This window comes from Columba livia, chromosome 6 (genome assembly GCF_036013475.1).
Source record: "Columba livia isolate bColLiv1 breed racing homer chromosome 6, bColLiv1.pat.W.v2, whole genome shotgun sequence".
In the NCBI taxonomy this organism is placed as follows: Eukaryota; Metazoa; Chordata; class Aves; order Columbiformes; family Columbidae; genus Columba; species Columba livia.
Window position 1 is genome coordinate 20384391 of NC_088607.1, and position 16185 is coordinate 20400575.

Genomic DNA, 16185 nt, shown 5'->3' on the forward strand with positions numbered 1-16185 from the left:
TTCAAGAATTGCTAAAGCTTGTACTTCAGAGATAAAAATTTGGTTCCTGGCACTCAGTGGATGTTCAGTTTTGGAAAAAAATATACATGGATTTTTGTAGGCTTGAAAATCCCTTTCAATCTTGGGTATTTTGTTTGTGCTGCCAATTATGGTGTGTTCTGTCCACTGAGATACTGGGTGTTCTCAGGCTTGTAACACTGCACATCTGATACTTAAATGTATAACCTCCTATTTGAGGACCTAGATTGGTGGTTATGTGGACTGCACTATTTCTAGCTTTGGCTAAAAGTGCAGATGACCTTTCTTCATGCAGTATGTCGAAGAGTGTTAATTTTCAATATTAGTTTTATGGCCAAATCTTATTTCTTTTCTTTCATGTATTCTTGCTTCTTATCTCACCACAATTTTAAGCAGTGAAAGCTATTCTGGCACCTCTCTTTAAGAGTCACTGTGCTTTAAGTTTGCCTAAGTAAAGATAGTTTTAAGATTAAGCAGTCTGTGCAGACGATGTTTATACTGCTGCGCGGTAACTCTGATTTAGCTGGAATGAAAGTAGAATTGATGTGAAATAGTGTCTTGTGTTCCATTTCTGCTTTTCTAAATTGGTACAGACCCTTATTCAAAAGTGTATCTGCATGAGATTTTTTCCAGCACCGCTATGATACTTAGTACACAATGCTTGATCAGCTTAGCTAGGCTTAGCTAGGGTAGCAGAAGTCTCCAGGGAAACCACTTGAATTGTTTTTAACTGTCTTTCCCTGATGTCAGGTCTACACCACAAAGTTTTGCTGGCTTTGCTTGGTTCACTGTGGGCACAAGGCAATAGAGAACGTTTTTTTTCTCTACTTCATGTAGCTATATTCCAAAAATTGTAATTGACATGTAATTGATACAGTCCTCTGAGGAAATAGCACAACTTCATTGAAAAACTAATGGCATAAGGTGTCTACACCAGACGATTCTGCCTGCAATACGGGAACGTATATTGGCAGACTGTTTCTTTAGATTGGGTGTGTTCTTAAAAGGGTATTTACTAATTCATTGAATGTGTGGCTTTTTTCTTGTTACCCTTAGCACCCACAGAACAACATTGTGCTGCTGTAATACCCTTGAGTGTTTTACAGTAGGTTAATCGTGGTCAGGAAATGCAGGGAAGAATTCCTGGGAAGAAGCCTGATTGTTTTATTTTTCAAACAGATGGGAAAAAAAAAATCACAGTTGCGCCAAGAGATATATGAGCACATACTCCTCATCTTTCTTTTCCATCTTTGAAATTTTCTGCATTCAGTGAGGAAAATGAATGTTTTTTGATTAGTCGGTGTGTCTATTTGGTGAAAAGGAAACAAATATAAAAGATAATTTGACACGAGGTGATCCTTTGGTATTCAGGTGATCTGAAGAGCTGAAATTTTTTTCCATATTCAGATTTTTTTATATATTGACTGCCTAATTATATAATTATCAGGAATTTTATTATTTAAAGTAAAGTATTAAAAAAATCACTAACATGTTTAATATGTCCCTCTAAAAACTTTGTTAAAAAAATATCTAGTACAAAGAAATTATCCGGAGGTGTGGGGGAGAAAACTGGGATTTGTATCACCAGCGCTGTAGATAGCTGAAGTAAAATTCTGAATCAAAGGTTGTTCGGGTTTTGTTTTGGTTTGGTGTTGATACTTACTTTAAGGTCCGATACTTAAAAGGTCCAACGCTTAAAAGTTCTTTAGGAGTGAATCCATAGGTTTTGCTGTCCCCATAAGGAATGCTTACAGTCACATACAAAGATTAAGTTCTATTTTACAAATTCGAAGAAAAATAAAATTTTGTATGAATGATAATGAATTTGACTAGTTTAGGAGCCTGAATACTTTAAATAAATTAGTCTCAAATTTTATCTTGTCAGTGTATCTTCAGTGTAATTCTGTTTTGCTAATTATTTGTCTTAACATACTGAACTGTGACACCATGAATTAAAATTTTGAAAAGAGATATTGCTCAGGCAGATCAAACACAAACTGTGCCTTTGTTCTCTTGTAATACCAAGATCTTTAAATGACAAGGAAGATGTTAGATACTGATATTATACTTGTCTGTCTTCTAAGCATTCGTAGTGAGGAAAGCTTAAAGTTACAGTGCAGACTACAGTTTAAGCGGTTGGGAAGATTGGACCCCTATATTACCAATATTTTAATATATTTTTTTCTAGGGATGATGTGGAAAAGGCTAAGTCATCAGGAGATTGGAAGGCTGTACATGATTTTTATTCTACAACATTTGATTCTTTCATGGAGATAAATGCTGCATTTAAGGTAGAAAATAATTCGTAATACTATTTAGTACTTACAGTGCTTTGTGACTTCAAAGTGCTTACAAAAACATTAGTTAAGGGCTTGCAGCTAGCTACTGAATGCCACTAAGATCATTTTGTCATGTTCTCACCTGACTTTGGCAGGCAAGCTGTCGTTGCACTGATATATTCGCTCCAGCTTAGGCAACTGTATTTCAAGTGTATGTCTTTGGTTTGTGACACTATGACTGCATATGACTTTCTGCACAAACTGCAGTTAAAAAAACATGCAAGCTAATGCAGCTAATATGGGTACCTGGGCAAATCTGGAAACAGAAATTCCCTGTCCCTAAAAAAACATGCGATATGGGCTCAAGTAGTATAGCTGTTCTGGTGTTGCAATGGCATACCTAAGTTTCTGTGGGAAAGATCATATTTGTGTATGAAAACTATCTGAATTAATGCTAAATTTCCTGCCTATTACAGGGCAAAATGTGCTTATGATATTTAATGTGGACAGTAGGGCCTCAAAATAGAGGAAATAACCTGTGACTTTTAGTTACTTAACAAATGTTGAATGCCTATGATTTTGTTGTTCTTGTCCAAACTGATAACAAAGATGAAAATTCAATCATTATTTGAAATCCTCTGACATTGTAAAAATAGAATAACAAGGTGATGGTGTTACATGAATATTGCCAGTGTGTAGGATTATTATTGTTTAGCTTCATCTTTCCCATATTAATAAAAGCAACTTAGATTCTTATGTTTTGATAAGAAAAATTAGTAGTTATATCTGTATGTCTTTTGTTTAAACTTGCTGTTAAACTTTTATTTTCAAAGATAGCTAAAAGATTCAAAACATTTCAAACCCAAAATGCTTCATGTATTATTTAACTTGCAGAAAGATACCAGTTCTGCATTTAATACCATTGAGGACTCTGGAATCAATGTGAAATTTGTGAACATTGTCTATGATGCCTTATTAAATACTGTAAGTAGAAGAATTCATGTTTTAAAACATTGTAACAATTATTTCAGCCAAGAAGCAATTTATACCAAAAGTTTTTCTCAGATTGGCATGATTTCTGAAGAATCTCTCAAAACATACTTAAAATGGTCCCGTGAGATTTGCCATAGAGTCATGAAAACTGCTCTAGTAAAAGGAAAGGAAATTTTTGCTACTAGTACAGTTTATGCTGTGGCAAATCTCAAAGACCGCTTGCAAGATACGACATGACTGTGATGGTAAACTGCATGGTGGGAAATAAGGATAATATGGACAGGAGTAATTTAGAAATTACACTCACAGCTTTTAAGTTGTTTAAAGCATTGAAAGCCGTCATTGGCACAACTCCAGGACTTAGTTAATAGTCTACAAGGAAAGATACTTAGGAGCTCAGCATCATAACATGAAGATTTTTTTAGCTGCCTTGAATCACAAGTAAAACAAACCTGCTTGTTTGTACAGTGTCTTGTCTAGAATATGTATAATTACATCAGATATGATTATTCCTCTCCTTTTTCCACAGCCTCAAGATGTTCAGAAGTCGGTCCTAAAAGGAATAATTAATGGTCTGCTACAAGAATGGAAAGGGTAATTATAACAAATGTTTGCATTAGTGCTGTGTCAGCACTTATAACTGATATACTTTTTGTCTTTATTGTTTTAGCCCAAGAATAGAATGGTCTGATACAACTTATTTGACTCATGAGAACTTGTCTCATTTTGGCAGGCAAATATGCTGAAGTATATCTGTTGAACTCTGTAAGCTGACACTGAACTTCTGAGAGGCAGACCCATACCTATCCATACATTTCTCTACAAAATCTCAGCTGCTTATTGCCAGGATAGTATTTTGGGCATCTGAACTGCAAGATGAAGTTAGGAATGTATTTAGAGTAAAACATATTATCCCTTGCCGTGCCCCAACAGCAACTAGGATGTTTTAACCTAGGTAATTCCTTGATCCTAAGTTTACTTCACTATACCGTTCATGTGTGGCAACAGCACAGAAAGGGCTGTGCAGGGTGCAGAAAGGGATAGCCCAAAGACAGGAGGTTTGGAGAAGACAACCTTTTAGTAAGAAGTAATAGAAGTGAGAATGCATGGTTTGATTCACCAAAAGCAAGAGGCAGCACCTTGTTGTGACTCACCTGTGACCCAGCACTTGGCTATTCATTTCTCCACTTTATACTACCTTTTCTGTGCTGTTGCTGTGCGTGTTTGTGGTTATGTGGAAGCCTCGAGGAAGATAAACAGCAAGAAGTACAGAGGCTGCAGTGGTAGAAGAGTATGGAGAATTCTGGCAGGAAATATATAAGATGGTATCTAAGATGGGGCAAACAAACTCTTCTGTGGTGTCACCTGAGACAGACAACAGCAAAGACTTCCCTCTTTGGAACACCTCTTACCCTTCAATTGACCTTATTTCCTCCCCCCCCGCTTCCGCTCCCTCCCCCTCCTCCCTTTTCTCTTGTGTTATGCTACAAAAGACAGATGCTAAAATAGCCTGCTGCCTTTAGAGAGTAGTCATAAACCTTGAGTGTCCTTTTCGGTTTCTGAGAACAGTGAAGATCCTTAAATATGGTATTCAACACATATTTGCAAAGCAAAGTTAAATCATAAGGTGCATAATTTCATGACTCTTAATACGCGTACATGATGTATACATATGGTTCTGCTTATTACTTCATTCATTCATAGGCCACGAACAAAAGATGATCTTAGAGCATACTGTATACTTTTACAGGTAAGAAAAATATAGTATTTTTACGTAAGTGTGTATCTGCTTAACTTATAATCTATAAACCAGTATACTATGCAAATGATACTTTGTATAGGTGAGATACTTCACATTCAACTTGCTGTTAGAAGAATGTTCCATTTCAAAATATGGAAGAAATGCAGGGTATGCATGATGGGAATGGGAGCTTATTGGAAGATAGTTGATGGGGAAAAGTTGCATGGATTGGAACTATGAACTAAGAGACGTGTAATTGTTTCCTATAATTTTATGGGTTGAAAGAACAAATGCTTTAGGAGATTATTTGTTCTTATTTCTTACTTATTCCCTGATTTGCTTTTTGTTATGCTGTAACTCTTTCTAGAAAGTTGCAGTGTATGCACTTTTGGATATTGCTGTAACTTTCTCTGATGTTGCATTTTATCCAGCTGACTCTGTCTAGTCTGGCAACATTGATTTCTGTCTGTGTTAACCTATTACCTTTGCTACTATTGTTGATTTGCATTTGTAGCAAAGTTCCCTTTAGATTTTGCCAGTGTAGATAACACCTCTATATAGAAGGGGAGATTTCTACTGTTGTATGAGAAGATCAGATGGTAATTTAATTTTTTGAGACAATAGTTTTCCTCTGTGGGATGATATGCTAGCTGTGAATTATAAGGAGTATATCCTGCTGAAAAGTGGGAATGCATGAACTCATATGCAAGAGGGAAAATAAGTTTGGATTGATGTATGGGAAGACAGGAGTTATAAGAATGCTTATTACTGAGATAGAAAGTACAGTGCTCAGATGAGTTTAATTTATGTGCTACACAGTAAATGATAATCCAGAAAAATACATTGAGTACTGCCTTCAGTACCTGTGAGCTTTCTTTTGAAACAAAAAAAGAAATTCATATTTCTACAATATAAAAGTTATCTATTTTTTATTTGAATATAAATTGCAAATAATTTTTTCCTGGTTTTACCACTGTCACAGCAATTTTGTGAATTCCTTTCCTGCATAATTGTATTGGCAACAACAAACATAAGAAAAAAATCCTAATGACTTTTTTCCCCTTTATGCAGTTTATTAACCTAACATGTTTTTCTAATCTCTTTCAGAATCCTCAGTTTAGTAACACTTCTACTTATGTCATCTATGCTCACTTGCTAAGACAGATTGCAGCCTTAACAGAAGCAGACCATCATTTCCTTGTGCACTGGTCTAAAAAGTAAAGTAAATCAATAAATAAAATTTAAAATTCCATTTCTGGGTTTACAATTGTTGCTGTATTTCTGTTGATGTTGACTGTTTTATAAGTTATATGACAGTTAATTTAGTTGGCGAGATTTTTTTTTGTTTTCAAAGTATATTTGGACGTAGTCCACTAAGCGATACTGATTTATAGATTCAAACTACATAATGTATTAAAATTGAATATCTTTAAGCAAAAATGCCTTGGTTGCAAAAGGACTTATGTAATTTATTTTTCCATAAGACATGCTAAGTAACTAATGTATGTGATTTTTTTTAGATACATGTTGAAACAGTATTACTAATACAAACATCTTTATGATCTTTGTTTAAATAAAGCTTTATCTTGCATAATTTGCAAAAGACACTGTAATCTTACTGTATTGTATTAAAATCTCAAATGAAATGGAGTCCCTTCTTTGTAGTGTAAAGAGGTGGTGAGAGGTGGTAGTTAGGGCATTAGTTGTGTAATTAATTGAAATAACTCTTATAGGACCTCACTAATAAAGTCATATGGGGATAACTGCCCAAAGAATGGCTTTCAAGTTAGTATGCAGGTTGCTTGCTTTATAATGGCTGTGCAATAAGTTCAGTCTGGGTTAAAAAAAAGTTTGAATGGCCATATTCAAAATTCCCTTGTCTCCTAGGGAATCTGTTAATAAAGGATTTTTCTTCTCTGCAAGGATGTAAATTAATTTCTATCTTCCCACTCTGTAATATGTCTAAATTTGCTTTAAAGTGTAGTACTATATGATTTCATTTGAATTGGTGTTTACAAAAAAGGTTTAACCTCTCGGTTAATGATGCGATAGGTGTATTGATGGTTTTGATCTTAACATGTATTAAAAATCTAAACCATTAAAATAAAGTCACTCGGTTTGTTCAGCCTGGAGGAGACTGAGGGGAGACCTTGTCGTTACAGCTTCCTCACAAGGGGAGGAAAAGGGGCAGATGCTGATCTCTTCTCTCTGGTGACCAAGGACAGAACCCATGGGAATGGCAGGAATATGTGCCAGGGGAGGTTTAGGTTGGACATTAGGGAACGGTTCTTCATGCAGAGGGTGGTGGAGCTCTGGAACAGGCTCCCCAGGGAGGTGTCATGGCCCCAAGCCTGGCAGTGTTCAAGACAAGATTGTGCAACACCCTCAGACATGGTGTGAACTGTGGGGTTGTCCTATGTAGGGACAGGAGTTGGACTCTGATCCTTGTGTGTCCCTTCTAACTCAGAATGATTCTATGAATAGGAGAGCTCTTATTTAGAAAAGGATGCTTTAATATGTCTACATATATATGTGCATTGTTTTGATATTATGGAAGTGGTGCGGCACGTAATTTGAAATGTGCATTGGTCACAAGCATATGAAGTACTTTCCACTCTTTATTCAATAGGACCAAATATCTCAAAATAAAAAATTGAGACTTCCTCTGTATTCAGGTTATGGAGTGAAATAGCTAAGGATTTTTGTTTTCTTTTTGTTTACTAAAAGTCAACAAGTAATTATTCCATTGCTTTTTATTTAAGTCACCGACATTAAGAAGCATACCTAGGCATGCACTGAAGAGCATTGCCATGTGCCAATGTTTAAAACCATACTTCTCAACTTTTATATTTGGAATTTTGTTTTTATGTATAGGACAAAAGCATGTGTTTTTATCAAATAACATTGACATTTGATACTACAAACTCTCGCATGGACAGCAATCACATGAGAGTAAATGCAGTATGTTTGGTTTAGGATTTCACAGAAGAGGTTCAAGCAGCTGGTGGACAGGTTACTGCAATTTATTTCTTTACGCCTGTTTCCTGCAAAACCTGAAGAGTTTCCACCTATGGTGAAATGTACCTGGTGGATTCCATCAGCAACCAAAGTCCTGGCTTTATTTAGTAGGTATTTTTCTATTTTTCTTGAACTGTGTGGTGTACATTTATGTGTGTATATGTACATATGAGGGGAGAGACTGATGATGGTGGCGCAGTATGAATTACAACAAAATGCCAAAAGGTAGGAAGCAACAAAACCCATCTTCTGTTGGCAAGACTTCGTACTTGCTTTCTAGTAGAGGATAATTGCTATACATCATTTTCCTGTAACAACAATTGAAGATCTATCAAAACAAAAATCCACTGAAGTAATCAGTGGTTAAGGTTTCCGTTAGATTCATTAATAGAATAGAAAAGAAACTGTGAAAATATCTAATTCCCAGAATTTCTTCTGTAATTGGCTTATCCCCACAGAAGTATTTAGCATCTGAGAGATGTTAGGCAATACATATGCTTCCTAAATCCAAAATTACAGGTCAAAAAAAGTAAATCCCTGTCCAGTTCAACATAAAGCACAGCAAATTTGACCATTGCAAATGCAAACCTTTTCCTCCAGTCATCCCCAATAGCTTAGTGATTAGAGCACTTACTATAGAAACAGGAGGCTTAAGGCCAGTCCTCTTTTCTTAAGGGGTAAAAAGCCCTTCTCCGTTCTAGGAGAAAATGAAACAACAAAATGAAAATTAAGATTGGAATGATGATTTTTTTTTTTTTTTTTCTTTTTTCACTGTCATCTTAAAACATTCTGCACAGTCCTTCTTGTCCAGAGCAACAGTTCAGACTAATAAGCTCAACTGTATCTAAAACCAAGGTGTGGTTGTCTAGTCATCTATGGAAGCGCTGCTAATTCCTCAATTCTGGGAAAAATCTTTAGTAATTCGAAATATGCTACTTTCCATCTGACTGATCAAAATTAAATTATTTTAAAGTGCAAATAGAGGAAACTTATTAGCAGTTTGACATTATATGAATGTTACAAAATGAGGTAGGCAGCTTAAATGTGAATTGGTTTTCTTCATTTGGTTAAGTACTTAATTTTTGTTTGGTGAGTCTAGATGGTATAGTAGATACCTGAGGAGATAGTCTTATCTGAGCATACTATGTTTTGTGCTCCCCACTTTTCATTCCTTTAGCAAACAGGCGTCAGACTCAGATAATTGTTAACTGGAAAGCATGTGGATATGCATAGCTATGTTTGAAATTAAATAAAGGTGTTAAAGAAATCCACTTATCAAACTGCTTTTTCTTTTATTTCAGCAGAACACAGCATTCTTTATCCTTGAAACTTTAACTTGATGCATGTCATTAAGTGGGCTACAATCAAATGGGGGGTTCTCTTATAAATGGGATGAACTAGGGATTTATTTATACTCTTTTCTACAGCAATTGATGTCATATGTGTTAAGTTATAGTTGTAATTCTGTAGCTAAGACTGAGCAAAGTTATTAGTAGCTGGTTTGGCATAAAGTTTCTGAGGTCACTGGTGCTCAGGATGCCTAGAAAACAGATGTGCCAAATCCAAGCAGTATTTTAAAAGACTTTTGTGTTTTCTTTGTAGATGCTGCAAATAGTCTGATCAGTCCTCCTATTATTTCATATACGGATTTCTATAATTCTACACTTGATCATATTGATCTTATGGAAGAATACCATAACTGGCAATGTTATGGAAATTCTCACAGGTAAGATCGATAACTGGTTGTTTCTTGTTCAGCAGTATTTCAAAGCACCGTATCTACACTATGTATACCTATCATAAATATATGTTGTGTATATATGGTGTACATACCCTTTATGTGTATATATAACCACACTAAATACTATATTTTATTGCAAAAACGTAGCTACTACTCGTATACTTGCTACAGCATGGATGTGAGAGTGATTGTAATAAATCTCATTCTGCCTTTGCAAAGTGGAGAAAATACGTAAAATATAGATGATAATATAGTATGATAATAGTATGATTTTATTATTTATTGGCATAGACTTTTGTATCTTACTACAAACATATTTTAACCCCCAATACATTCACAGAAAGTGGTGTTGTGTGCATACTTGTCACTTCAAGATGAAAATGTCTAATTACCTCTATATATGTGGCTCTGATCATATTTTTCCAGTGAAATCAATTGTGCTATTTGTGTTACAAGAAAATAAATGCACAAGTTAAATATTTATAGACTCAAAGTTTGTAAACGTATTTCTCTTCTTGTGAGAGGCAGCCAGCAGTATGGTACAGAAGCAGGTGTTTCATGTTTCTGCTGGTTTAAAATCTTATTAACCTTTTCTTAATAAAAAGGTTATTTTACATAGCTGTGTTTTTCTAGTATATCAGTACGTACCACTCAGTTTTTACAGCTTGAATTACAAGATCAATTAAAATTTCCCCATATTTCAAGACTTTTCAGTAAGCTCATTTAAGACATCAGCTATCCAAATGTAGCTTTTTGTTTGTGTGTGCAATTTTCCTTGCCTTTAGCAGCAGTTGAGGAAAACTTGGAGAGCATAATTTACTCCACCAAAGCAGGTATTTTAGGCTGGGCTTCTGTCTGATGCCTGCTATTCTGCATGGGAAGGAAGGAAAGAAGGAAAAAACAAGAGAAAACAAAACGCCAAAACCCGTGATACATGGTGGCAAGAAATGTATCGCAGGCTTTGCAAAGTGTCAGTCAAAGCACTGGAATCTGAATACTGCTGAGCTTCAAAATGGTTGTTTTGTTTTATTTTCGTTTACACCATCTGGCTGTCTTGGCACCCACATCCAAACTTATAAAAGGGCTGTGAGATTTCCACCTGTTCCAGTTCTTTTCAGTTTGCTGGGACACTGGGAATTTAATATATATCAAAACAGAGTTTGCTTGTCACGTTATTTCTGGAGTAGCTGAAGTGCATACTAGCCGTATTATTCTTAAATTTAATTCTTTTACTTTGTTACAACCACAATCTTTTCCAATTTTACATCTCTTAACTCTGTGTTGTTCCAAAAAAAAAAAATACAGTCAAGATTATATGTTTAGAACTAAGACGACCAAGTAGGAGGGAGTATTGGCTTACCTTCCATATGAAATATTTTTAAATACGTAGTTCTTTGAACTAAGTGAACACTCCTTGGTAAAACAGTTTGGATTAGGATTTCCAGGAGACCAAGTGAGAATATTTTTCTTCATTTTCCTTTATTTCCTGAAGGCATTAGAATCCAGAGCTTCTCACAGGCAGGATGCAGGGTGCACATGCAGTCTGGATTGAAGATGCACACGCAAAGTCTGAAGCTCTCAGTATTTCAGTATGAACTTTTGCTAGGCAATACATGAGCTAAATCAACACAAAACCTACAGGTAACCAGTAAGAAAAGAAATCTTTTACTTTGCTGATTTCTGAAGGTTTTAAAAATTATTTGATTGCAGTGAAATGTGGCTGTCATCTGATATTTTAGAAGACCTAAACACCTGTAACCCTGGGTTAAATCTGAAAGACCTGTGGAAAATCAGTTCATTTGAAAATCAATTCTGCAGTAAATAAGTCAAACCAGAAATATTTATACTGTGTACCTAAAAATGCTGCACAGAGATATGTTTCTATAATATATTCTCTTTAAGAATATATTATAGTTTTCTTTAATTCAGTGTAGCAGTTAAAATTTAGCATTTAAAGCAGATGACTGTTTTATTAGGCCTATTGGTAATGATAAACAATTAAAAAGGGCTTTGTTGAGGGTGTTACTACTAATTACAGTTTATAATATTTTCAAATAACAGTTTGTTCAAATGAATTGAATGTCTATGTGTACAACACAAAAAACAAACAAACAATAACAACAAGAGAACACAGCAGCTATTTGTACATTCTTATCAGTGGATTATCAGAGTGTAGTTACATACCAATAACACAAAGATTCACTCCTATGTTCTTGAAAAGGATATGATATGCTAGATGCTAAAAGGAAATATTTTACCTTCTTTTCTCTTGTTTTTAGGTTTTCTTTCTGTCAATACCCATTTATTATTTCTATAGCTGCAAAAAAAGTTATTATTCAAAGGGACTCAGAACAACAGATGATAAGTATTGCACGGGTAAGTCATTTAGTGGTAAATGTTTGTGTCTCATCCATTGGCATTTTATAAGTTTTTGTTAAATTGATATTACACACAGCCTGTCATTACAACTTCTAGTTTTTTTGAATGCCCCGAAAAAGAACTTGAGTCCTATTACTAGTCTACAAATGTCCATGCTGGATTTTCTCAATACTATTTTATTTATTTTATTTTGCTTAGTTTAAGGATGCTTGTGGAGAAAGAGTTACAGTATTTTTTTTTTCTTTTTTTGAGAAACCAGCATAACGTGCCAGCATGTTAAATTAGCAAGATAATTAAGGAAGAAAAAGTCCGTGAGAATTTTGGACTGTTTCCTGTTTTGTTCTGTGAAAATGTGTTATCATGGAAGACCAAGTTGCAGCTGTATGTTCACAAGTCACAGAAGAGGCAGTGCTTCTGGGTGGCCTCTTCTGCTTTGAAAAAGGTGTTGTCTGCCTCCTGCAGTGATAATTTCCTTCAGGTGTTAGGGGATACTGGTTTCCTCGGTGCTCAATATGGCAGCACCACCACCTACCCATTCCTTTCTTGCTGGATGTGTCTTGTGAATAGTGAAGTAAAGCACAAACCAGTCTCTTATGGGTATGTCTTTACTATTTGAGGAGTTTAAAATGTTGCTGTGCAATTGCCACCTTGTTGTTAAATTTCTTGATAAGATAGTTTGAATATGCTGTAAATGCTATCTGCAGTAGAAAAGAAATTGCTCTCCATCTCTTAGAAGATGTTGAAGCAGCTGTCGTATTAGGGTAATGTCTTTAATGTGAGATACTAAGGACTTACAATATTTAAGAAGTATGGCACTGTGTTTTTTAAATGAAGATACTGCATGTATGATATTTTTTTTTTCTATTCAAATAGCAAAGCCTTGTGGATAAAGTCTCTCGCAGACAGAAACCGGACATGAATATGTTGTTCCTAAATGTGAAAGTGAGGAGGACACACCTTGTTAGTGACTCACTAGATGAGGTAACAAAAAACATAATAAAATGGAGTGTTGCTGCAGAATAGCTATTGCACTTAGATTTCAGGTTTACATATTTAAATCTTTCTGCATTGATAGGGAATATAACTGTCCAGTAATAAATAAAAAGAACTGAATTACTGTCACAATGGCAGTGCTGCAGAATAGATTTTGCTAGACATTCTGAACTTTATTTTCAGTCCTTGTACTGGTCTATAGCGAAGCTCATAATGAACATGTATGTTTGCATGCCACACGGGATGTGTTTGTGTTATCAGTTTTTGTCTTCAAAATACAGTGTATAATTACTAGGTTATGTAGGACTTGGTTCCATGATAGGAGCATGAATAGTAAGTGACTAATCGCTAATGAGCTTGTTCTGTTCTAGTTCTTGGAATATTTTTATTCTTTTCCTTCACTAACTTCTCTATTCTGTAATAATTATTTTAGGCTTTCTTTTCTTAAGCTCTTATCTTGATTTTAACTAATTCCTCACATTCATGAATGTAATTTTTCCTTTTTTAGAAATGAAACAGATGTGTCTGTTAAAGTAGGCAATTCTTCAGTATCCACTGAACCTTATTTGATGAACTCTAGCTCCCTACTCTTTCTTAACACTAAAAGCAACCTGATGGTATTGAAAAATAAGTCCAAGTAGTGAAAACAAGACCAAACAAATTCTTATTACTCATGTTCAGAAAACATAAATGTAACCTTTTTCTTCCCTAGATTACAGCCTGCCTATTTTTGCCTTGTCTCCTAAGATGGAATAAATATGAATACTGCTTTCTCTAGGCATTGTTAGGAATTTTTTTATAACACTAAACTAACCAAGAGCAACTTCAAGAGTTCTGATAGCCAAAATATTATCCTATTTATTTCTGATGTTTTCTTCTGCCCGTCTCAGGGATGAGTAAGGATGTCTTAGATTATCCATATTCTCAAAAGGGTGGGGAATGGAAGGTGCAGGAAAAATGTTTTATTTGTATTTCAAATCTCAAAAATGCATTTGCAAAGGAATATCACTTCAGCCAATTGTATCAAATAATACAAATATCTATAGTTACACAATTTGTGCAATAGGAATTTACTTGAGCAGCTAACAACATAGAAATTATTTTAGCACATGCATCTTCCCGACTAATGTAAACACCTCCATTGGAGCTGGCCAGTAATTAGTGATTTAAAGAAAAATTGTATAGGGATTTTATCTGGAAGATCACTGCTCATTCTGAAAGGCTGTAATCTAGTTCCTTGAAGGTCTCTTGCATACTTGGATGAAATGCTGTCTCTTAGGATAAAGGAATGAGAAGAGCTTGTTACCTTGATACTTGCTGGCATCTATCTTATGCTGAACAAAACGGTGTCTAAACATTTAAAGTTGTAGCTGCTTCCTTATTTCTAAATATCTCCAAAGGATTTTTATTTTTTTTTAATCTAACATTTCTTCCTGGCAGAATGTTTTCTGTGTAGGTAAAAAATTACATAGATCCAAAACATTCTGGACAGACTCCATTCATTGTATCTAGTAGGTTGTTAAAAGTCTGTTTGCATACCACCTAACTTCTTATCAAGCCTAGAGAGTGGCACCATGTGCAAGGTAGTTGATGATGCCAAGTAGTCATGATTGTCTTGCTTCTGCAATTGAATTATTGTTTTAATATGGTTTTGACCTATTCGTAGGAGATTATGCGAATTACCAGTTTAAACAAAGCAAGTGCAATAAAGACAGAGACGTGTTCTCTATGGCTAGAGGTAGTCATAATATGTTAAATCTCCTTTTTCTTCTTCCCTGCCTATTTTGCAATAGCTAGCGAGGAAGAGGGCAGATCTGAAAAAGAAGTTGAAAGTCACATTCGTAGGGGAAGCTGGTCTTGATATGGGTGGCCTGACAAAAGAGTGGTTTCTTCTTCTGATTCGTCAGATTTTTCACCCTGATTATGGTGAGTCCTCATAAACATTCTTAAATACAAAGTGAAAATTTGTTCATTTTTAAATTATCAAAACAGTGATGGATAATAATTCTTCATTAATCCAGTATTAGGCAGACCAGTTACTAATTGATATAAAACCAAAAGCAGGCAAGTTAGAATTGCATATAAATGATAAGATTTGTCATAGAGGAATGTGGAAGAGAGTGGGAAGTACTTGAAGGCTTTGAAGATCTTGGCTTTTGACAAGGAGCTTCAAGCATTGCTGAAAAGCTAAGACTTCACTTCAGTGGTACGGCAAAATTAGAGGGTGAACAAATCTCTGATCAACGAAAAGGCTTAGAATTAAAGTTAGGATTCAGCTTTTTAAGAGTTCAGTCACGCTAAATTTTGTGACAGAAACTCAGTGTTTGTGGTTTGTTAGTATCCCTAGGCTAGTGGATAAGAAGCAGGGGCGATTCAAGACCAGCAGTAGATTTGCCATGAAGTTCTTCCTGTGATATATCTGCAGTGTTAAATTGTTTCCACCTCTATCCAGAGATAGAATCTTGATTTACCTCTGGGCAGATGGGAGAAGGCCATCAACTGTTTTATGGAGTAGGGCAATGATAAATTAAGTATAACTCAAATGGAATCAGGCCAGTGAAAGGGTTGTTTCCATCTCTCTTCTGAGTAGAAATCTTGGAATTTTCTATGAGCGTTTGTGAATTGCCAGACATACTAACAAGCTAAGAAGAATAAGCAACAGCTGTGCAAGGCATTGAAACATTGACACTTGTCTGCCCTTGGAAATTTTTTAGAATTCACACAAGCATATGAGTGAATTCATATATTTAGATTTAAGAATAAGTTTTTTCCATTTAGCTTAATATGTTGGTTAGTTGCAACTGGAATATGATATTCCTGTTCCAAAATAGGAAAAGACATATAGCAGCCTCTGCAGCAGATGGTTTAGCAAATATTCAGTGGAGATAAGGCCAAATTTATTTGTTTGTCACCTGCCATCCTTGCCTCTTTCTTCTCATGCTGTGTTTTCTGTTTTTACACTGCCCTCAGCTGTTCTCATATTGCTAGTTTAGGGAGTTTTTCTCTGTGTTTGTTTTTTTTTT

At 35.2% G+C, this 16185-nt stretch overlaps 1 protein-coding gene across 2 annotated transcripts in view; it reads left to right on the forward strand.

The window, feature by feature from the left end:
* Positions 1-16185, forward strand: part of HECTD2 (HECT domain E3 ubiquitin protein ligase 2) — a 41263-nt gene that overhangs the window by 12228 nt on the left and 12850 nt on the right. For both annotated transcript variants that reach the window (XM_065067444.1, XM_065067445.1), the window contains 10 exons: positions 2207-2309; positions 3192-3281; positions 3820-3884; positions 4995-5040; positions 6139-6248; positions 8008-8156; positions 9652-9775; positions 12070-12166; positions 13043-13150; positions 14956-15088. In XM_065067444.1, the coding sequence (XP_064923516.1) occupies positions 2207-2309; positions 3192-3281; positions 3820-3884; positions 4995-5040; positions 6139-6248; positions 8008-8156; positions 9652-9775; positions 12070-12166; positions 13043-13150; positions 14956-15088 (1025 nt within the window). The remainder of the gene's footprint in view (positions 1-2206; positions 2310-3191; positions 3282-3819; positions 3885-4994; positions 5041-6138; positions 6249-8007; positions 8157-9651; positions 9776-12069; positions 12167-13042; positions 13151-14955; positions 15089-16185) is intronic.